Source organism: Microcaecilia unicolor, chromosome 6 (genome assembly GCF_901765095.1).
Source record: "Microcaecilia unicolor chromosome 6, aMicUni1.1, whole genome shotgun sequence".
NCBI lineage: Eukaryota > Metazoa > Chordata > Amphibia > Gymnophiona > Siphonopidae > Microcaecilia > Microcaecilia unicolor.
Window position 1 is genome coordinate 23,881,987 of NC_044036.1, and position 24,550 is coordinate 23,906,536.

General features: G+C 40.0%; 1 protein-coding gene across 3 annotated transcripts in view; it reads right to left on the reverse strand.

Annotated features, from left to right (window-relative positions):
* Nucleotides 1-24,550, reverse strand: part of FAF1 (Fas associated factor 1) — a 716,909-nt gene that overhangs the window by 39,891 nt on the left and 652,468 nt on the right. For all 3 annotated transcript variants that reach the window (XM_030208188.1, XM_030208187.1, XM_030208189.1), the window contains one exon: nucleotides 1,903-2,118. In XM_030208188.1, coding sequence (XP_030064048.1) covers nucleotides 1,903-2,118 — 216 coding nt within the window. The remainder of the gene's footprint in view (nucleotides 1-1,902; nucleotides 2,119-24,550) is intronic.

Here is a 24,550-nt window from a genome sequence, read left to right on the forward strand (position 1 = left end):
ACTGCTGGGGGGGGGGGGGGGGGGGAGGTACACTCTTCAAACTTACTGCTGAATTTCTCCACACTCTTTTTCCTTTAAGAAAATCAGCACTGTTTGAACAAAACTCTTGACATGTAAGCAGTGCCACAGGATTCTTCATATTCTGATTGAGAAAGGATGAATAAAAAGCACTAGGACTGATCAGCTCCTCAGAGCAGGGGAGACTTCCAACTCTAAACTTTCTCAGCTTCAGCCTGGTGTGGATGGAAGCAAAAGAGGCTCTCAGCACCAAACTCGTGCTGGTGTCGACATACCTGGTGACTCCTAATGCGACGGCATCTGTATACCCTTGATGCAGGCAGTTTCAGCTGAAACATGGACCATGTCGGGTCTGATTAATAAAGTCAAGCTGAGACGCCCCCAACCTGAAGGCTTCCTTGTGCTTTTTCGCTATTTGCTTCTGCTTCTGTGCTTTTGGATTCCCTCTCCTTTGTGTTTCAGGATATAAAATCAGCAACCTCGTGTGCACATCAGCCACGTATGTTTACACCACTGCCGCAGAAGGTGTAAATGTGCACAGCTGCGTTTTTGCCCCACAAATCCTTCCTGCAGTGCCTCTGGGCCTTTATAAAATAGCCATATGACAGACATTTAGTGTTTTTCAACCTACTGCATGAAATCTTTTGGTTATGTGCATTTTTTTGCAATGTATATAACTGCACATTTTTATAAAAGGTCTTTTCCCCATGTACAAAATTTATTTTTATTTATTTATTTTTGTTAAATTTGTATCCCGCGCTTTCCCACTCATGGCAGGCTCAATGCGGCGGGCAATGGAGGGTTAAGTGACTTGCCCAGAGTCACAAGGAGCTGCCTGTGCCAGGAATCGAACTCAGTTCCTCAGTAACCTTTACATACAAAAAAAAAATCATTAAACACCCATTTTTTTCTAACAGGCATACGGAGTTTTGGGTTTTGAGCCCCAGGAATAGCAAATAATCTAATTTTATTTTATTTGTTTAATCTATTTTACTTATTGTTATATATACATTGTAAACCGCTGAGACCTGTATGTCAGATATAGCAGTATATCAAATCTCAAATAAACCATAAACCATAAGTGGCCCGTTATAAATTTATCCTCAACTTCAGATTTTGCTAAGTAGGTTACTAAGGGGGGGGGGGGGAAGAGTTATAAACGTGAACTACTAAGTTAGGTTCTTTTAGCACAAGATCTCATTGGGACCTACACTAAAATAACCCGACGTAACAGTAGCCCATCTTGATAACTTCCCTCCTGAATGACAAAGATATTTTTTCAGGCTCTAGAGGTGCTTTATTGATTGCATTTTTCAAACTTGAATTCAACTTTAATTTATGAGAGTGAGCAGACAAACTAACATTTCTGCCTTGAGGTGAACTGAATGCTGATTATTAAGTCATATTGAGGTATAAATGCAACAAAATTGAATAAATATACGCATGCAAATATTAAAAAAAAAACACCATGAAGATTACAATTTAGCTCTAAATAGTTCTACCCGAGCTTCCCAATCGTACAGAAGATATCCGTTGCTCTCTAGTCTAACATTTGTTCAATACAAAAAATATCCACACCAAAAAGAATCCCATTTTCTTCAGCATAAATAAGTAATAAAACTTTGTTCTATTCCATGTGAGTGTTTTCTATTTCCCATAATGGCAAAATGAAGCAAGAAGTATGAAAGACTAGCAGTGTTTAACCAACAGATTTTGTGTATTTCCGATGGCTTAAATATTGCAAAGGACCTCAGCAGTTTCCCTACATCTCTTACACCTGAAAGCACATCACGTACAAGTATACAACGGAGGTACTGTACTGTGAAATAAGTACTTGAAGACACAGAACCCTTTCGAGGTGCTGCACAAAGAGAAGTTACTCACATCTCGCCTGGGGAAAGTACTCAGCAGCTTGAACTCTTCCCAAGGGTATCCCTTGGATGCTACAAAATCAAAGACAACCTGCAGGTTGTTGCTGGCCAGGAAACGTCGCTCAAAGAATTCTCCACTTGGCGTTCTGATTCGCAGTTTACTAACGGGCTCGTTGTTCTCCTCCTCGGGCTCTGGAGGCAAAGCCTGTTCTAGGGATAGCCGGATAGCCTGAGAAAACAAACATAACCATTTAAGTCCACTGCTTACAATTGAGAAAAGAACATTTGAATGGAAACCTGCTTTTTTTTTTTCACATCTAGAACCCTAAACAACAGGGATGACAGTGCTCCAGAGCAGATTAACATTTATCTACCTGTTTTACTTAATTGACAGATGTTGGAATGATTCATTTTCATTGGTTAATGACTGCCTACTAAGCAACTAATTAAAATAAACCCTCCTTTACAACACATATTAAGTGTACAATTTACTGCATGAGAGGAGAGCTAATTTAATTGCTTGACTGAAGGGCTTACAATTTTTTGATTGAAGAAATAATTGCCAGATGCCTAATTGATCACAGTATAAGAATTCATCCTGCTTTTTAAGGTGTAAATGAAAGCCATGCAAAGGCCTTAACCCCCCACCCATCAAATGTATCACCCAGGAAAAATAACCCATCATCTTCATCCGTCTCCAGCTGCCATCTATATTGTAAGAGAAATTGCTTATATATTTGTTACTAGCTGTGTTTTTCCGGAGATGAGCATTCCTTCTTTGCTATTGTTGTAAAGTTCAGTATGCAATCAGCTCAAAAAAATTCACTGGGGTATGTTCAAATTTGATTTTAATATGTTTCATTCTCATTATCTTTTTCAAGCTTATTCAGAATTATAAATGGGAAAGAGATGACTAGAAGCTGTTTTAAGGTGAGTAAGCATGGTAGGAAAAGATTTTAGTATTATAAACAACCTGAAGAACAGCTACCCCTGTGAAATTTGGTACAGGACATTGGAGCCGACTCTGTGGGTGCTTGAGCACCCCCAATATTGAGAAAATTCCTTGTATGTGTCCAGGGAGGGGTTATTTTCATTGGGCTTAGCACCCCCAATAATTTTGAAAAGTTGGCTCCTATGGTACAGGATTATGTAGTTTTGCGGGGAGAAGGGACCAGGAAAGGACAAATTAGACAGCGAAGGGAAGAAATGAAAGTTGGACAATCTTTCATACCTTTAAATTTATTTTCTGCCGTAGATCTTGGTGGAAGCTTCAGTTGCTTAAGAATGTTTGTCATTTTCTTAAACTAACAGCTCTAAGACCACTGGTTTCCTCATTGACACTGGGTAATTCTATTGGAAATTTTGATTACTATAATGTCTTGATAACCGAGTTATTGAACAGGCTGGCAAAAAAAGTTGTAACTGTCGCAGAAATTGACATGAAGGAAGTCTGCCAGAATGGTCATAAGGAAAGCTACTTCAGAAAGAGCAATGCCCTTGCTCAAGAGTTATACTGGCTGCCTGTGAAGTTTCATGAACAGTTCAACATGTTGACCTTGATGTTCAATGCTATACATGGAAGAGAATCTCTACAGTAGTCTGCAAAGTTTAGGCACCTCTAGAACATTTCAATTAATCTCTAAGGGGCCCTTTTACAAAGTGGTGGTAGCATGTGCCAAATCGACAATACCGCCCAGTTTGAACGCCACCCGGCTGTAATTTCTTAGTCAGCGCATGCTGTTTCCCACAGTAGAAAATATTTTTTATATTTCCCGGTGGTAACTGGCAGCACGGCCACAATAGCGTGCTGCATGAGTACCGTGTGTAGCATGTGAGCCCTTACTGCTAGGTCAATGGGCGGCGGTAAGGGCTCAGGCAGTAAACATCCGCATGCTACTTTTAATTTTAGCACAAGGCCATTTACTGCCCCTGTTAAAAAAAAGTCTTTTTCTCAGCCACAGTAAAAAATGGCCCAGCACATGCCAAAAACACGCGCCTACACTACCGCAGGCCACTTTTTACCGTGGCTTAGTAAAAGGACCCCTAAATGAATAGGCTGAAACCCTACTTCATCTCAAGCTTAACTCTTCATGGTACCAAGTTAAACAAAACATCTTTTTTTAAATGATTATTCACTATTTCCTTGTAATTCTTTACAGATTCAAACTGAGAAAACTGTGAATATGGTGATGCAAATATTTGGACAACTTTCATTACCTTTCGCGCATTTTCACGGATGTTGTTGGTTACGATTTATATATTTACGTGCTCCTGAAAGAATAAGCTTGCAGTATTGTGACGCGCATCACTGATAGGTCCCCTGACGAAGGCATACGTGCCAAAAAATGGCTTGTGTTGGGATTTCTTCTCAAGTGTTTGCTGCCTGCAGCCAGTGTTTTTGTCTCCCTGCACTCCACTGTGTGTCTGCTGGCTGCAGAAGGACTTTGTGGTCATCAGTACTACAGTTCCTTTGACTGATTGGCAGTGCAGTGTGAGGCTCTGCCCACTGGTGACATCATCAATGTTCTGACAACTTCTGTTGGTGAGATATAACAGTGAGCCCAGTCTGAGGCACACTGCTGAAGGGGCGTGTCCCACATCTTAGTGTGCACCGTTGTGGGCAACTTTGGGGGCTAGCCTTATCTGACTTGTTAAGCAAAGGTGGTTAGCTTACGTCACTGGCAAGTGGCCATATCAACGTTACTGCCTCTAAGGCGTCGTGCCTTAAATGTCGTACTGAAGAGGCATGCCAAAGGAACACCTTCATGCGGCACATGGGTGGTGCTTGGATACTTTCAATGTTTTATTGAAAAAATAAGATATTAAGTCAATTGTATTCTGTCTTAATTTTTTTTCTTCTTCTCTGCAACATCAGAAAACGACTCTCTCTTAATCACCAAGTAAGTTTTTCACTCCTTAGTGCTTAGCCGCTGCATTCTTATTCACACTCAGTGGCAATGGATTTACATAGAATTCTACAACATTGGTTAACACACTTATACTGTCTTGTGTTATAATACGCTTTACTTTAGTCTTTGAAACTTTTTATTATATCCCAGTGATAATTAATCCGACAGTATATAAATCTCTCATCTAACAGACTTTTGCATAACTTATCTATATCAGATTTTCAACGTGCGACTCATGTAGGCTCTAATTTATCACCTTCTACTAATTGCAATAATAGAAACAGAAGGAATTGTTTGAAGATTTTTTTACAAAAGGAGTCTATTAGTTAAAAATCCAATATAAAAAAATTCATTCTTATCTACCTATGCCGGTTGGATATATAAAATGCTCGCTCTGTCATAAATAAAATTGAAATAATTTGAGACTGGATAGAAGAGGCTCAGGGGTTACTTACTAAGCCGTGACAAAAAGTGGTCTGTGGTAGTGTGGGTGCATGTTTTTGGCACGCGCTATGCCAGTTTTTACAGTGCCTAGGAAAAAGGGCTTTTTTTCAATGGGCCGGGAAAAGGGCCCGTGGTAAAACTGAAACCAGCATGCGCCTATTTACAGTCTGAACCCTTAACACCATCCATTGATCTAATAAGGGCTCACATGCTACATACGTGGTGACCAGTTGGCATGCGCCAACTGCCGATTAATGCAGAAAACACCGCACGAAGTGGGAAATAAAAAAATAATTTGTCCCCGCGGTATGGGCAAACACCAAATCTGAAATTACCACGGGGCGGACGGGAGGGGGGGGGCATGCTAGTCTGGTGGTAGAGCTTACTGTGCCTTTGTAAAAGGGCCCCTCAGTTTGGCATAACTCTTATTGTTGAAACCTGGCTTTAAATGATGGATTATACAGCAACTCTAGACATTTGACCACTAAAATACAAAATTCTTCATCTCCTCAGAACTAAAAAAAAAAAAAAAAAAAAAAAAGAGGCAGAGACATAGCCATCATCTACAAGTCATTCTTTGATGTAAAAAATATACAAAAATTGCTAACTCCCCAACTAGAAATTGCAATCGTCTCTATAAAAGATTCTTATCAAAGCCAATTCAAATATTAATAGTATATCGGCCCCCTGGAAGTTGGGAGTAACTGGAAGCAGTGTTCAATGAGTTCATTGCAATTGCTTGTGTCAATAATGATGACATTTTGTTGATTGGAGATGTCAACCTTCACCTAATAATCATAATACCAAGCAATTTCTTGACTTTCTTCAATTATGGCAATTCTCAATCTTCAATGGCCAATCTTCTCATGTCAAAGGTAATTATATATATATTAGCAACCAAATTTGGAGACTCATTTATTTTTTGTGTTTAATCCACAATGGTTACCGATTCTTTGGGGAGATCATAGCTGCCTCACATTTACATTAAATTGGATGGAAGCTTCATTTAATCTTAAAACAAGAAAAGATTCTCACATCTTTCAAACCAGAGGTAAAATTAACCCTATAAACTTTTGGTCAAATGATCAAAACCAAATCCAGAACTAATCTGAGGTTATCTCCCCGGTACAATGTAGATCTCTTAGAAATGAAACAAGAATGCAGAAGATATGAAAGAATTTGGTACAAAACTAAAACGGATGACAATTGGATAAATTGGAAACAGCTCCTAAGAGAATACAAATATATGATTCCCAAAGATAAAATTACTTATTACTCTAAATTCATAGGCAAAACAACAATTAACCCTAGAAAACTATATGCTTTAGTTAATTCATTGTTGAATACTTAACAGGTAACCTCCATAAATGAATATGTTCCTTCAGCAGACCATCTGGCCTATTATTTTGAACAGAAAATAACTAAAGCAACACTGGGCCTCCAAGACTGGGACAACAAGAGTATTTTATTGACAATTGACCCGACACAGGCCATGTTTCGGTGTAAAACAATGCCTGCCTCAGGGGTCCAGTTTTAGTTGCAAAAAGTATATGCGTTCAATGCCTGTAAGAATGAATGGAGGAAGTCTTTTGAACCAAACGTTCCTGTCGAAGCAGACAGCCATGATATAGGAAGTAAACTCCTGTGCTAGCCTTGTCTTTACCAAAAACAAATTAGAAAAACCATATACTTTTTGCAACTAAAACCGGACCCCTGAGGCAGGCGTTGTTTTACGCCGAAACACGGCCCGAGTCGGGTCATTTGTCAATAAAATACTCCTGTTGTCCCAGTCTTGGAGGCCCAGTGTTGCTTTTTTTTGTTTGTATACTTTCTGTGTATGCTGTATACCCTCTCTTTTTGCTTTGAACAGAAAATAACTAAAATAAAACAAGAATTGAAAAACCCTTCCATCTCATTAGAGCAATTCCTTAATTTACAAAATCAGTCACCCTTTTGCTCATCTATGAATAGAATTTGGTCGACATTTCAACCTATCACATCGGACCAAGTCAATCATTTCCTTTGCAAATATACTAAATCACAATGCTTGCTTGACTCCTGTCCTAATTATCTCTTGAAACCAGCCCCTAAGGTTTTAATTGATCACCTACATTCAAGTCTAATTTTATCATCTCAGGGTGCATTCATTCCCTACTTGTAATGATAGCATAATCTTACCTCCGATCCCAAAAAATAGTCAAATTAATATTAGTAGACCAATGGCCTTAATATCTCTATTAATCAAATTTGTGGAGGGGCTAATCACTCATCAGTTAATGAAATATCTTCAGCATCATTCAATTCTACATAAATATCAGTCAGATTTCAGGCTCTCATATAGTCCTGAAACCGTTCTTAAATTAGTAGCCAATCTTAGATGAGAATTAAGCTTAGGCAACAAAGTTTTAATTCTCCAATTCGACATGCCTAGTGCATTTGATACAGCAGATTATGACATCTTTTTAAATACTTGACTATTATGGAATCTGTGGAACTATCTTGAAATGGTTCTCTGGATTTTTAAAATCCAGATCTTACTAAGTTAAGCAACTGGATACTATCTCGTTGTCATGGGTTTCTTGTAGTGGAGTGCCACAGGGTTCTCCTCTATCATCTATTCTGTTTAACATTATGATGATCCCTTTAGACCATTTGCTAGAATCAAATGGGTTTTCAGCATTCATGTATGCTCATGATGTTACAATTTATACCCCAATTCATCAAAGAATTACGTGAGATTGCAAACAAAATCGAAGTAGGTATTGACTTAATGGAATCCTGGGCTCTTAATTTCAAATTGAATCTTAATACTGATAAAACAAAATTTATGATAGCAACTAACCCTTATCACTCAATTACCATCTCAAATTTTAAGACTGATAATGTTAATTATTCTTTGGATTCAACAATGAAAATCTTGGAGATCTTTATTTCTTTTGATTGCCAAATTTCCAAAGTAGTCTTGAATGTTTTTTAATTCATTGTGGAAACTTAAAAGACTAAGACCAATCTTTTCAAGATCAGTCTTTTGCACTTTAGTTCAGTTGTTAGTCTTAATTAAATTTGACTATTGCAATTCAATTTATTCAGGTATTAAGCGGAGTCTCCTAAGAAAACGACAAACTGCACAAAACAGAGATCGCAGCGGTATGTTAAAGCATCTCTTCTTCTTAAGGATCTACACCGGCTACCTATCAGTGAAAGAATTTCATTTAAGCTCTGTGTTCTTGTTCATCAGATTCTTTATGGTATCTTTCCACCTTATATGATAGATCTCTTTATGTCATCACCATGAAATACCACCTCATCATCTACAGATATCTCAGATTACATTTCCCCAGTTGTAAAAACAACCTACAAAACTATCCATAATGCTAGTTCTTCTTACCAAAGTACCAAACTCTGGAACTTATTACCCAAGTATATCAGATACTCAGTCGATTATATGTTATTTAGAAGTTTACTTAAAGCCCGTTTCTTTAGATCTGTGTTCAGCTAATATGAAAATAATTATTTTTAATAGTTGTATTCTTGTATTAATATTAATTGTCATGTAATGCTTCTTCTTAATTTGTTATGTAAGCTGAATTGAACCTGAGCTTTTTTTTGGGAAAATGCAGGTTAGAAATGTTGTAATAAATAAATAAAAGTTTATCCTGCATACTGCATGTGAAGATTGCACTGAAAGAATATCTTGTGTTTTACGAATAAAAAGACTTTTTATCTTGGACTTTGGGTATCTTCCACTCTTGTTTTTGAACACTTTTCATTACTACATTTTTGTAAAACAAAAAAAAGGGGGTAGTTAAGTCCTGAAAGATTTAATTAAAGCCAATATTATTTTTCTTGCCCAGCAGTATAAGTCTGCTAATAATCAAGGGTTGGGGGCAGTATTTTGAACCCAGCGCCAGCAGGGGCAGGAGCACTTAAGGCTCAAAGACACTAGAATAGATAACATAACTAAGTTTATTTACCATATAGGTAAAAAGCACATTGTAATCATACTTATCACACAGTGTTTATACTTTCACTTATCTATTTCCAACACGTATGCCTCTCTCCTTCATGGTGCCACCTCTCAATTGCACCTCTTTCTGGTCTCTCTGCTGGAGGATCATCTTCAACTGGCTGGATTTCCTAAAAACCTTTATTTTATAGGGCTTTAGTCCATAGGCTACAATGTATTGCCTCACTAGCTGCAGTCAGGTGAGATTAGGTGCAGTGCCTTGCCAGCACTTTACGTTTGGTCTAACCCTTAGAAACAGAGTGGCTTGAGCTTACCTTGATCTCAGGGGCTAGTGTTCAAAAGTTGTCATTAATAAGCCACAGCTGAACTTACCAAACGAGAAATAGAGATCGATGTTCAAAAGAAACTGCATGCAAATGAGATGTGCTGAAAGTCTGCATGTAGTTCGATAGGGAAAGCAGCCGGCACATGTGCAGAACGGTCTCGCACTAAGCGCTGATGTTCTGTGCATGCCCAGGCCAGAGGAACAGGAGGTGGGGGAGGGATAACGAGTGCAGTAGACGTGCTTCATTACACAAGAAAAAAGCGGAAATAAAATTAAAAACAAAAGACAAAATCAAAACAGAACCCGACTTTAAAAATGGCAACAACTGCTCTTTGGACCCTGTCATAAAGGCAGATGGACATCATATACACACGTTCATGGACAATTCTTGTTGGTTACTTTATTTTTGTTTTCGCTTTATTGTTTTTTTTAATTGTTGTATTTTGTGTACGGCAATCAGAACACTTATTTTTTTTTCTTTTTTAAGGTTGTACTACTGTTCTGGGCGGAACACACATTCATATGATACATGCACATGAAAACTGCAGATACTATTTAAAAATAAAAAACCACGCCTCCGAAGGGACACCACCTTGTAGGGGTGGAGGGGCTTGTGCGTTTCAATGACTTAGAGGGCTATGCTGAAGGGTTACCCATATCAGACAGGCCTCTGAGGAGAAACCAGACAAAGAGTGTCCCAAACTGGGAGAGTGGTAAGATGGTGACCTGAAGTTCGTATGCCCAACGTCCCAGCTGCCCTCTGAAGTTTCGTCTTCTTTACGTAAATTTCTTCTCTGCAATTACAGTTACGTTAACTGAGAGGAAGGGGACAACCGGCGGTCAGCCGCCGATGGCCAGCGTTTTATCCCCTGAGCAGCAAGTGTGGGACCGCTGCGCGATGAACTGCCCACAGATGAAAGGGTTGGCGAGTCCTTTGATTAGCGCCGGTGAAGGAGCGTCGACTCTCTTGGACCTGGAAAAAGCAACTCCATCGCTCCCGAATTATTCAACCACTATGCCCAAAGGAGTGGAGAAGTGAGTTAGAGGTATATGCTGAAACGGAGGACGTTTACAGCAGAACCCGAATCGGCGGAACCACTCCTAAAGACCTATGAGAAATCAACTTGGAGTTTTTGGCTCCCGTGGAGGTTACATTGAATACCATCTGGAAGGTACTTCGGGACCTAACGGTGGCAGTAAATAATTTTGTTTCAGATATAATTTTATTAGAGAGTTACATGGACAATTCAACTGAACCCTCTGAGAGTAAAAAATTGATATAACAACTGATTCTACATGAGCAAGAAGTGGTTATGATTTTCAAAATGATAATAGACCAGAAATTTTGAATAATAAAATGAATATTATTATAGATGATTTATATCGAGATTATTGTTTTTCCCAGAGTTACGGGTATGACTCCTAAAGTTTTCCTCAGAAATATTTCCTCAAATTATTACTTTAAAAGGAGTGGAGCCTGTGAAAACTGGGATTACTTTAATCAATGGGATTTGAATTAGAGACTTAAGTATACGTATTGTTAAATAATTTCTGGTTTTTAAAAGAAAGAATGTAATCAGATGTATTATTTCTAACTAATATTGGACAATAAGTATGTTTTCAATGAAATGATTTGACTATATACCGTATTGGCCTTGAAGAAGCCAACCAGATGATCAATGTGGAATAATGAATTAGACGAGTAATATCTGGGGATAATCAGGTTAATACCACGGGGTTTTTTTTTTCTGTTTACTTGTTTATCTTGTTTCACTCTCCTTATTTAGTGGTCTAAGGAAGAGAATAGAATTACATGACTGAAATAATTCCTACATATTACTTTCTCTGTATTTCCAGCAAGTTGTTTTATCACTTGTAAAAATGTAAATGGTTATAAATTAAAAAAAAAAAAAAGCAAACCACTGAGAAGCTGCCCTTTCACATTCAACGCCACGTCGGACCTGCCGGAAAAGTTTGAACATTGCAGGCAGGCGCTCTCTTCTGTGCACTGCAGAGAAATGTCTATGCATTGCACGGAATGCTCATTTTGTACATTTGTATCTAGTGTTCGGCTACTGCTTTCACGAATGGTAAAAGCAGCACTAAAACCTTTTGAGCATTAGGCACACAATAACCTTGAAAATCAGCTAAAACCGGTCAAAACAGAACATTAGAAGCCTGGTAAGCTTTGAGCATCAGCCCCTCAGTATCTGCTCCCATAATGCCAAACCAGTGTATGTATGTAACATGTATGTGATGAATGTAGTTTATCACAGGCTTCCTCCTAGCTTTTGAATTTAACTGTTTACTTGAAGGGATAGCTGGAAAGTTCTTGTAAGTCCATTTAATATTCCCATTAAGGCCTTAGAGCACAGGCTCCAGCTCACAGTTCCTTGACCTAACTTGATTTATTTATTGCATTTGTACCCCGCATTTTCCTTCCAAGTAGTAGGTTCAATGTGGCTTACAGTTTACTGAAGGATTGAGCAATTTACATATTCAGGGTGATAGATTACATGTTTTAGAGGGGTTTCATGTTTCAGGGTGAAGACATGACAGATTGCATGTTCCAGTGGGCTCACAATCTAAGTTTTTGTATCTGTCAAATAGAGTGGATTGGTATCTTTCTAAGAAGAATTTGAACTCTATTCAATCTGCTCTCTTAGAGGTTCTTTCAAACAGGCATTGGAGGGTGATCAGAATGCAGGCAAGAGCCTTTACTATGAAACAATCTAACTCTAGTCGCTCATTAAAGAATTAATTCAATTTTCAAAAGAAAACGAAAACTCAGATGTTTCATGGAGATTAATTCGGGGGCATGTTTAGTCTATCATTATGTTTGTGGAATAGAAGTGAGTCTTGTTGGCTTTTCTTGTCACTAAATTGTGCATATTATGTTGTACACCTCTGGGAAGGGCTTTTGGGCCTCATTTGATGGTTTATAAATTGTTAAATAGATCAAGTAATATATTATACCTACGACACACTTTTAAAGCATATGATAACCTTGTAGAATGCATCTTATCATGCCTTCGTCCTTAAAGAATCGGTTAAAAAAAATGACCGACACAAAGAAATTCTCAGAAAGTGCACCAACGCCCCCTAGAATGAGTGAATGTGTGACTAAGAGCCACTGAATACCTGGAGCTTTCACAGTGGCTCAGTGTTAAGGTATTTAAGCCCAGGTGTCTCTATTATTGTAATACTTGGGAAAATGAAGTTCCTCCTCTGGTGGGGTAGTGTTATAATACACTACGCAATGGAAAATAATGTGTGCTCTGCAAAACCCAATACCTTAAAAAGTCTTTTCTTCCCCCTACATTGTGTGCAGTTCTTTGTTTAAGTGTATTTCTTTGTGTCAGCACGTCTATCTATTGGAAAAAGAAAAAAATACAATTTCCAAGACGGAAAACCAAGGACAAACCTTTGCAGCTGTGGAATGAAGGTATTTTACGTCTTTTCAACGAGGACGTCAGGATTATATTACCAGCTTATGAACATGTGAAATTATGCTACTTTGAAGCAGCTGTTCAATTAAAAAATAAAAATAAGTTACATATGAACAATATCTTAGATAGGGCAATAAAAGGACATGTCCACCAGCAATAAAAATAAGTCCCCCTCCTCTTTCTCACATTTGAAACAGTGTCCTGATCTTCCTTCCCAGACCATCTAGGGTGCATATACATACGATGTAGGATATAGTATTGCATCTCAAATCAACTCTCCCACACATCCCCTCCAAAGATTCACTGGGGTGTAATCCTCATTCAGATCTCAAAAGCATTTTTGACCTGTATGGTGGAAGGGCTCTTTGTGCACTTACATGCTTTATAATAATTGCCAATGAGCCCTTCTTTTTCTGTTCTGGCCAATACTGGATTTCTTTTTTAACTGGGAATATTATTTTATTTGTTTTGTTACATTTGTACCCCGCGCTTTCCCACTCATGGCAGGCTCACATGGGGCAGCTTACATGGGGCAATGGAGGATTAAGTGACTTTCCCAGAGTCACAAGGAGCTGCCTGTGCCTGAAGTGGGAATCAAACTCAGTTCCTCAGTTCCCCAGGACCAAAGTCCACCACCCTAACCACTAGGCCACTCCTCCACTGTTGCTACTATTTGAGATTCTACATGGAATGTTGCTATTCCACTAGAAACATTCCATGTAGAGGTCGGCCCTTGCTGATCACCAATGTGGCCGCGCAGGCTTCTGCTTCTGTGAGTCTAACAGACTCATAGAAACAGAAGCCTGCGCAGCCTTCTACGTGGAATGTTGCTAGTGGAATAGCAACATTCCATGTAGAATCTCCAATAGTATCTATTTTATTTTTGTTACATTTGTACCCTGCACTTTCCCACTCATGGCAGGCTCAATGCGGCAATGAAGGGTTAAGTGACTTGCCCAGAGTCACAAGGAGCTGCCTGTGCCTGAAGTGGGAATCAAACTCAGTTCCTCAGATCCCCAGGACCAAAGTCCACCACCCTAACCACTAGGCCACTCCATTAGCTTTCTGTTATTTATTTTCTACATCAAACTTTTTTTATTTATTTATTTTGACCTGGAGGCTTCCTCCTGCTTCTTTCAGTTTCTAGCTCAGTCATGCCACAGCACATGTTTCCATTCACAATTATCTCAGGATTTCTTTCCTTGGATTTTTAATCAAATCTGTTTATTGAAAAAGCAACAAAATAGAACCAGAAAGGAAAAATATCAAACATGGCAGAGAGCTCGGGTTCTTATAGCCCTCTGCCAGAAGTAGAAACAAAATGCAACCTTCCTCCAACTGAACCCCTCCCCCTCCCCAAACCAAAAATTACAACATTCCATTTAAGTGAAACAATAAAAAACCACCAAAACTCCAAACCTCTAGTAGATGAATACATGCAATTCAAAATCAGACTCCTTGCTATCTGTGTGAGTGACTGTAAATAGGGATCCCAAATAGACAGATAAATCTTTTCTCTCTTTGCCGAAAGGCCTGCATCTCTCGCTTCCAGTGCCAGACGGTGGACACCGAAGTGCCATGTCCAAAAGGATGGAGGTTCAGGATTCATCCAGGAACATAAGATGCACTTTCCCCCCACTATTATAAACTTTCTAAGCAGTGCCTTCTGTGTCTTTGCCCAACCCATCTGTTAGATCAAATAAAACCAAATTCACTGTAATATAAAATACAAATAGTACTCAATAAAGAGCAACGGCAGACCAAAATTGCTGTATAACAGTACTGTTCCATGGTGTGTGATAGAAAGTACTGTCACCACATTGACACATGCAGGAGAAGTCCATCGTCCTGCTCTGTGCATCTGCACCTGGGTGAAATATGCCTGATGGAGCACCCGAAACACACACTCTCTCAAATCATCCCCACCCCCGGACCAACCTGGGTATTCTATGAATAGTATTGGCTACATTCCACCCTAATAATGAGCTCTCCAAGTCAGATTCCTATCTGGCTTTTACCACCCAGTAATCTTTGCCTCCTGACTTAAAAAGCCTTGAAACAGCAAGCCTTTCAGTAACCACCGATTCAAAAAAAATCCCCTTAATTTGGTTCCCAATTTCAATTTTAGGATATTAGGGTCTAGGGAGATCATATAGTGTTTAAGTTGGCAAAAAGCAAATTGATCCCCCCCCCCCCCACTGTATTTCCACTTGTTGACTGAAAGCCTCAAAACTCATCATTGTACGCTCCCTCATTAGCACATTTTCTACCAAGTTGTAACCCTGGGTTTCCCAACATTCAAATATAATACTTTCTAAGCCAGGCAGAAAATGTAGGTTGCCCCAAATCGGCAACTGATCTGTATCCGTGGGGGCACTACCTAACCACTGAGTCAACCTATTCCTGGTATCTTCTCAGGGTCTGAATAGTGAAATTATCTCCAATGAATACGGCAAAGTATGAGTAGGAACTTGTAAGAGAGATCCAACACTATAAGGAGCACAGAGCTGCTGTTATAAACTTAGGAATATAATCTGATTTGTCCATTAACCAATCACCCAGATGTCATAAAAGACAGGCGTAATTATATAGCTGTAAATCTGGCAAGCCCAAGCCTTCATTTTGCCAACTACCATATAAGTATGGTAAACATATTTTCATCTTTTCCCCACATCAATAATATTTAATCAGCATTCTGGTCAGCTATGGAAGATCTCTCTTGAGGAGGCAACCCGGAGCACATAGAGCCATTTGGAGAAAATAATCATCCAATAAAAGCTGATCAGGCCAGATAAGTGGAGGAGTGGCCTAGTGGTTAGGGTGGTGGACTTTGGTCCTGGGGAACTGAGGAACTGAGTTCGATTCCCACTTCAGGCACAGGCAGCTCCTTGTGACTCTGGGCAAGTCACTTAACCCTCCATTGCCCCATGTAAGCTGCATTGAGCCTGCCATGAGTGGGAAAGCGCAGGGTACAAATGTAACAAAAATAAAAAATAAAATAAGGACAAGGGCAATGCTGACCACCCCTCCAACTGCTGCCGCATTGCAGCCAGGGGCACACCCACATTAAGGGAGCACACCAACCTGGCCGAACGTGGCAACAGAATCCCTAAATACCTAAAAGACTCTATGGTCCACTTCAATGGAAAGGCCCCCCCCCACACACACATGTCCTGCTCACCAAATCCTCGGTGGCTGGGGACTCCAATTTGGAAAGGTTCAGTTTAAAGCCTGAGTAATCCTGTATTCCCAAAAAATACTCAGTAGTTCCTCGAAAGAGTTCTGAGAGTCAGTGAGGCGAACTAACAGATCATCCGCAAAGGCTGATATTTTAAAACTATGTTTGTCCGTCCCCACCCTCTTCACTACTAGGGCAGAAATGACATCTCTAATAATGGGATCCAGCATCAAAACAAACAAGAGAAGAGACAAAGTACAGTCCTGACAGGTCCTCTGTCTTCCATTGACCCACACTTTATCACCCAGGGGGTGGAATAGAGAGTGCGGACCGCATCCAGGAACCACCCCTCAAAACCATAATGGTGTAACATGTCATACATAAAGTCCCATCTAACGCTGTCAAATGCCTTTTCAGCATCAAAACTGATCAGGAGCGATGGAACTGAGGCACACTCTTCCAAGCTCCAAAGAAGCCAATATTTCCTTATGTTTTTGGCTATGTACTGGCCCTGGATGAAACCTACTTAGGACTCATGCACTAGTGCAGGGAGGATGCTGGCTAATCTATTCGCCATCACTTTCGCCAGTAGTTTGGGTTCAAAGTTTAATAACGATATAGGGCGGTACGATTCCAGAAGCAAGGGATCTTTGTCAGGTTTAGGGAGAACCACTATTTGGATCAGACTTAGCTCTCCCGGTACCTTCTGGGAATCCAAGCTGGCTCTGTACATGGCAGTGAGGGGCAGGACAGCATGCTCCCCCAAAGGCCATATAGCTTTGGAACCCAGGGTCTTTAACAAGGGACTCTGCTTCATCGCCCAAGCTATTTCATCTGACGTTAATGGGGAATTCAGAAATTCCTTCTTTGATTGAGATAATTAAGGAGTATCTATATTTGCTAAATACGTGGAATTCTGAAGTCCCTCCTCAGGAGGGTGGCATACAGTGCAGCATAGTAGTCTCTGAAAGACTGACAAATCGTAGCATCAGTACGTAGAATCTTCTCCCTTCCATCCCTAAGACCCACCACTTGTCTAGGCCCTTCATGATTAGATATTAGCTGGGCCAAAAGTCTTCCCCCTTTATTATCATTCTTGTATAAGTGATACTTATAATAGGTCAGTGATTTTTTTCGATCTTTGGTGCAACAATTCATTTAGAGCAGCCTGCAGAGTTAATACATTTTGCTTAGTAACATCAGTGGCTAAAGGCTAATGGCGCTGGCAGGCAGCCCTGACTTGTCTTTCAAGACGGATAATGTCCTGATCTCTAGATTTCTTTTTGAAAACAAAATAGCTTATTATACCTCCCTGAAGAACCACCTTTGCCACTTCCCAAAACAGGATGGCGTTATCTTCGTGCTCTACATTATCAATCCTATATCTATGCCAGCATTCTATTTAAACAGTCAAGAAACCTAGCATTGCCATATAGATCTAAAGGAAATTCCCACTCAAAAGGCCCCCTCTCATCGCTTGCATCCACCTAATCCATGCAGAGCACTGCATGGTCAGAAATTTTGCATGGACCTCTGTCCCCTGAGTGAATGACAATAAGGAGGAAGACAGTAAAATACAGTTGATGCAAGAGTGCATTCCGTGCGCCTGGGACAGTTGGGTATAATCTCTTTTCTGATGGTGTAAAACTCTCCAAATGTTTAAAAGACAGAGGGGTGGGAGACCTTTGTTAATATTGAAACATTCATGGCTAACAGGAGTCGACTTATCAATAGAGGGGTCCCATACCCTATTAAAATCCCCACCCAGAACAAAGGGTAGGTTACCACACTGCAGGAAAGTGTTCTGTAGTTTCTGATAAAAGTGACCATCATAATGAATGGGAGCATAAACACTTCACAACACCAGTTCTCATCGGTCAAAAAAGAGTTTCTCTCCTTGTTTATATATCCTTCTCTCTTCAGTCCAGCCACTTTAGCAATAGTCTTTGGCTAGGGGCCATACACTGTGGGTCTCTCCAGAAAACGGCTAACTTGGACCCCAAATTTGGCCACCATATGTTGCCAATGAGTAATGACAGATACCCTCCTGCCCACCAGGGGCTATGAACACTGCCTCTGCAGCATTCGTAGCATCAGCTGATCTGAGAATCAAATACAGAGTCTCTATATGGCAACATGCAGAACTTTTCATGGAGCTGGTCTTACATATCTTTAATTCTGAGTTAAACCAGTTGGTATATAAAAAGGGACAACTGATAACTTTATTTTATTGTTGAAAAGTATACCAATACTTATTGCATTTATAGATTATTTATGTATGTTTAGTTGTAGGTGGAATAGAAATTTTTAAATAAATAAAAAAAATTAATTCCTATTCCGCTCTAACAAGCTCTTTTACAAAACGGTGGTAGGGCTACCGTGCGTGTTCCGCATGCCAAATCAACACTATTGCCCGGTTTGTGCACATACCTGGCAGTAATTTTGAAGTTTGCGCGTACTGTTTCCCACAGTAGAAAATATTTTTCTATTTTCTACCATGGGGAGTGTTCCTGGTGGTGCTGCACGACTAATATTCCACCAGTGTCGTTATGCTCATATTAGCCCTCTCCTCAAGTCACTTCACTGGCTTCCTATCCGTTTCCACATACAGTTCAAACTCCTCTTATTGACCTATAAGTGCGTTCACTCTGCAGCTCCTCAGTACCTCTCCACTCTCATCTCTCCCTACATTCCTCCCCGGGTACTCTGTTCACTGGGTAAATCTCTCTTATCTGCACCCTTCTCCTCCACTACCGCTAACTCCAGACTCTGTTCCTTTTATCTAGCCGCACCATATGCCTGGAATAGACTTCCTGAGCCAGTATGTCAAGCTCCATCTCTGGCCGTCTTCAAATCTAAGCTAAAAGCCCACCTTTTTGATGCTGCTTTTAACTCCTAACCCTTATCCACTTGTTCAGAACCCTTATTTTATCATCCTCACTTTAATATTCCCTTATCTCTTGTTTGTCCTGTTTGTCTGTCCTAATTAGATTGTAAGCTCTGTCGAGCAGGGACTGTCTCTTCATGTTCAAGTGTACAGCGCTGCGTATGTCTAGTAGCGCTTTAGAAATGATAAGTAGTAGTAGTAGTAATCAGCAGTGTGGCTACATTGGCGTGTGCTGCATGAACAACGTGTACCACATAAGCCCTTACTGCTAGGTCAATGGGTGGCAGTAAAGGCTCAAGCAATAAATAGCCGCCTGCTACTTTTAATTTTAATGCGCGGCCATTTACTGCCCCCATTTTAAAAAAAGCCCTTTTCCCAGCCACAGTAAAAAAAACGGCCCAGCATGTGCCAAAAGCACGCATCCACACTATCGCAGGCCACTTCTTACCGCAGCTTGGTAAAAGGACCCCTAAGATTCTAGGTGGATTACAAAATAAACATAATCAACTAATTTAAAACAATTAAAACAAATATTATTTGTCATTTCTCTTTGCACAATAGAGGTGCTGCTCTTTGACAGGCATGTTAAAGGCAGCTCTGTGCTATGATCTCAGTCTACGCCTGAAGAGAAAATGATCTAATATTAGAATGTGTACAAACTGTATCTCCTGTACAAACGAGTACAGGTCTCCATGGACTTCGTGTTAGCCCTTCATATAATATATTACAACCTACAATTTATACATTGCTCTCCTTTCAAAGAGAACTCACAGTGGTTCATAACATTCATGTCCTACATTTGCCATTCACATACCACCAAAGCAACAGAAAATCCCTTATGGAATTTCATTCAAGATCCATTCTCTATAGCAGGCTTTAAACAATAATGATATCATAGCAGAGGGTTAACTGAATCCGAAGCTATTGTGAAGGTTTTTTCTGGTCTCCAGCTCAAACAGAAGCAAAGCTGGAATCTGGCACCAGGCACAAAGAGCCTTCATTTGCATCCAGCCAGGAACTTTACTCCTATTTTAAAAGGCTGATCATTGCAGCAATGGTTCTGAAGTTCTTCTCTAGTGCTTTGTCAGGAAAACACCAAGCCAGAATTGCACCCTGTTCCCCCCACCCCGTGCTCCTGCCCTGCCCGCTGTGTTGCAGCCAAGCACAGGAGATAATGAATGGGGAGCAATTTTGGTGCCTCTGCTTCCACTGCACTCTGTGCAGCCATACAGCCCTTGATATGGCCTGCCCTATGTCATGGGCTCTACAATGGACTTTGCCTCTGCCGCAGTCCCATTCAGCACCACTTCTCAGCCAACACACAACTTCTAGTTATTACTGTATTCAATGAGCTGCAGAGGCAGAAAAAAAAATGTATAACTATAACCTTGTATGTAGCAGAACAACGAAGATGACTCAAGAATAAGTAGACGATGCTACAGATGGTTTAAACTGTTTATTGTAGGACAAACGAGACTCGACAGAGCTGTATTTCGGCCGACAAGGCCTGCATCAGGAGTCTCTTCTATTTAATAAAATCATCCACCTGAAATGTTAATTGTACTCAGTGTGGTAAATTGAAAAGTAGTGCGCTCCGTGAGCCAAACAAATCAAAGTTTGCTAAAAAAAAAGTAGCAAAACGCTCCGTGTGTTGAGGCAAGCACAAACTTACACGAGCTGCTAAACTCTAAACTCCGAGTAAAGGCTCATAGTTTTTTGCTTTCAAACTACGAGCCTTCACTCGGAGTTTAGCAGCTCGTGTAAGTTTGTGCTTGCCTCAACACACGGAGTGTTCTGCTAGTTTCTTCAGTGATCTTTGTCTGGCGCATGGAATGCACTACTTGTCGTTTTACTATGTTGACTACAATTAACATTTCAGGTGGATGATTTTATTAAATAGAAAGAGACTCCTGATGCAGGCCTTGTCGGCCGAAATACAACTGTGACGAGTCTCGTTTCTCCTACAATAAACTGTTTAAACCATCTGTAGCATCATCTACCTATTCTTGAGTCATCTTCGTTGTTCTGCTACATACTGTGTATTCTTGAGAAGATTTGTTTCTTCTGTGTACACATTAACTATAACCTTGACCAAACTCCGCGTTACCCTGAACATTCTCTGGGTAGAACAGTTTGGTTTAATGTAACTCTACTTACCCCTCTAGCCCACCTCGTTCGGAATTGTAGATGATGCGAGTTATACATTTTTTAAATAAATAATATATATAAAAAAAAGAACTGAGGCCAGAAATGGGCACTTGGTTATGAAAAGGACAATAAAAGTGATAAGAACACAAGCTGATGGAGTGAACCTGATCCTGCTTACACCTGACATTTTTTTTTTTTGTCTTTTATGTTTAAAACAAAGTAAGGGCAAAACCTGATTCCTTGGATTACAGCAAACTTTCTTTGCAGTAAACCATTCCCTGTGAGTGTTAGTCAATGTAATTCGGTATCCCTTGTTTCTTCACATTCTATTGTGCGTGAAGCACCTGTTCCTACCTCTCTGTTTTGACGTTTTCCTGCATGTACAACAACAGATGCTACTTTATTTACTGAACTCAATCAATTATACTACAGAAACCTAAACAACAGTAGCTCATTAGAGCTCTTTTCATAATATGGAGAATACCTTACTCCCCTATGTAACCGGTCTCAAAGGCTTCACCACACAATTGGGATGAAAAATGGATATTCCACTCCACTGACCAAGGCGGGAAAACAATTATGACATGGACATTTGCAACATACGAATAAGAATAACCGAGAATTTGTATCAACCCCCTCCCCCATACAAAAAACAAACAAACATAAAAAACCTCAACCAATAAAACCCTGAGGTTGTGACTTCACATGTGAACAGATCAATAGCTAGATTTCAGTTCTATGGATAGAACAAAAAAGCCCTGTTGTAAGCAAACACTGTTGTAGAGCAATAGACTACGGCTAATCCCTGGACTTGAGCATCGGGTTTTTAGTAAATAGTATTGTTAAAAATTTGTCTTTTATTTTGCTAAACAAATATCTTTTTATATTAGTGTTATTATTTATGTGGTTTCCAAACAGCTAACATGGTTTCAATAATAATAGGGAGAGCAAAAAGCATTTTACAATGGAAAGAGATGGTTATTTGTCTGAGAATAGACAAGTGCGGGCAGAGAAAGTACCTGCATATAAGAAATGTAAACAACTTTGATTGTACCACTGAAAAGATGATATATCAAATCCCATTACCCTTTAGCTAGCAAAAATATACATCTCTTTATATTTTATGTCTTTTCTAAATTTACTATACTTAGGGCTTTTTTTGAGGGGGTACTTGGGGTACTGAGTACCGGCACCTTTTCCATCGTCTGCTAAAATTGACCCATGGACCCCAAGTTTTAATGAAAGAGCTCAGGCTCTACACACTAATTCAGTCTTGTCATAGATTCTGTGACTGGTTGCAGGGGGCCTGGCTATTATGGGGTGGGTTCCTCAGTTATCACCCACCCCACTCTTGAAGGGTGGCCTAGCATTTGAGTACTGGCACCTTTTTTGCTAGGAAAAATGCACTGACTATACTACCAATTAAGAAGAAAATCCACTTCAGCAGTTTACAATAGTAAAAATACATCAAATAGGTCTTAGTAGTTTACAATACTGAAGTTAAATCAAATACAAAAACCTCGCTGCAAGCTAACAACGTTAAAAAAATTTAAATATACGCTACAATTATAATGAATTACCAGTTGAACAAAGACAGCAGAATATTAATACATGGGTGATACCATCTGATGAACTCGGGCTGGAAAAAAAGTTTATGAAAGCTTTCTAGTACAGTGAACTATGCAAGTGCAGGTTCTCCAGCACCGACACTGGCATGCAAGACCACCCCTATTCCATATATAGCTACTATTAAGAGAATCCAAACTCTACGATAGGTGGGCAGGCTTTGACAGGAATAATATCCTGCTCTCCTGGGAAAAAAAACATTTACAAGTAAGCAGCTATGCTTTCTCCAAGAACACGCATGATACGTATAGTTCTTAAATATGGGACTCTCAAACTAAACGTTACCACTAATAAAAACACTGCTGTGAGAAAGAGCTTAGTTCCCCATCGGTGGATCATTTGTATATTAATATAGTCAAAATGTCAGATGACATTTTTCTACTAAAATGATGAGTGCATTGTTGTCCGGGGGCCTTTCCATGACTCTAAGACAGGGGTGGGCAACCTGCATCCCATAGGCTGAATGCAGCTCGCCACTGAATCTTATGCGGCCTGCGACACCATGGGATATATACTGAGCTTAGGCCCTCTTTGGCCCACCGAAGCACATTGTAAAAACACCCTGAAGTAACTCATAGTCTTCCTGCAATTCTGTAAAGGGAAGTTCACCCTCAATCCAAACCTGTCCCAGGGTACATAAGGACTGTGCTGCCCAGGTGACAAAGGTTTTATCAATCTTCCCAAGCAGAAAGCAGGGTGTGTACATAATGGATGCATTAAGATGGTAATGCCGGTGTGGGATAAATTGGGCTCTGACTGTAGTCCAAGTGAGCAATGGGCTCTGATTTTAATTCAAGTGAGCAATGGGACCCACAGCAGACCCTAGGTATGAGCCACCAGAGTTTTCAACTGTTCTAAGGGTAGCCACGGAAGGGCCCATAGTGGAACCCCTCTCAAAGAATGCTGGTCAAGGGGTGGGAGTGTCCCGTTGCCAGAGTGCAACAATTCGCAACAATGCTGCTTTATGATAGAGTTCAAAATAGGGCACCCCCATACCACCATGGATTTTAAGTTCATACAGGGTTCGATAATTAGGGGGTTTCTTTTCCAGGTGTAGGCAAATGGTCTTTTTCGGAGGGCTATAAAAAAGGATTTTGGAATGGATAAAGGGGTAGCTAAGAATAAATACAACAATTTCGGGAGAATAAGCATTTTAAGAGTTGAAATTCGTCCCACCCTGGAGGTTTGAAGACCTTCCCATCGATCCAACTCTGCAAATTATTCTTTCAACTTGGGGGGGAAACTTTTTCTCATATATCTGCCCAATAGTATTTGTGAGAGATACCCTAAATATCTAATACAGTGAATATAAATCCCTCTCATGAACATACATTAGGGAAATCCTGAAAAAAAAACCAAAAACAAATTGTGCTCACCAAAATTGGTTGCTTCCCATCCTATAGTATTCAAAATTACAAACTCAAACAACTCCACATCATGCATTAGGAAGGTCTTTCCTTTATATTTTTTTTGTTACATTTGTACCCCGCGCTTTCCCACTCATGGCAGGCTCAATGCAGCTTACATGGGGCAATGGAGGGTTAAGTGACTTGCCCAAAGTCACACGGAGCTGCCTGTGCCTGAAGTGGGAATCGAACTCAGTTCCTCAGGACCAAAGTCCACCACCCTAACCACTAGGCCACTCTTCCACTGTTGCTACTATTTGAGATTCTACATGGAATGTTGCTATTCCAACATTCCATGTAGAAGTTGGCCCTTGCAGATCAT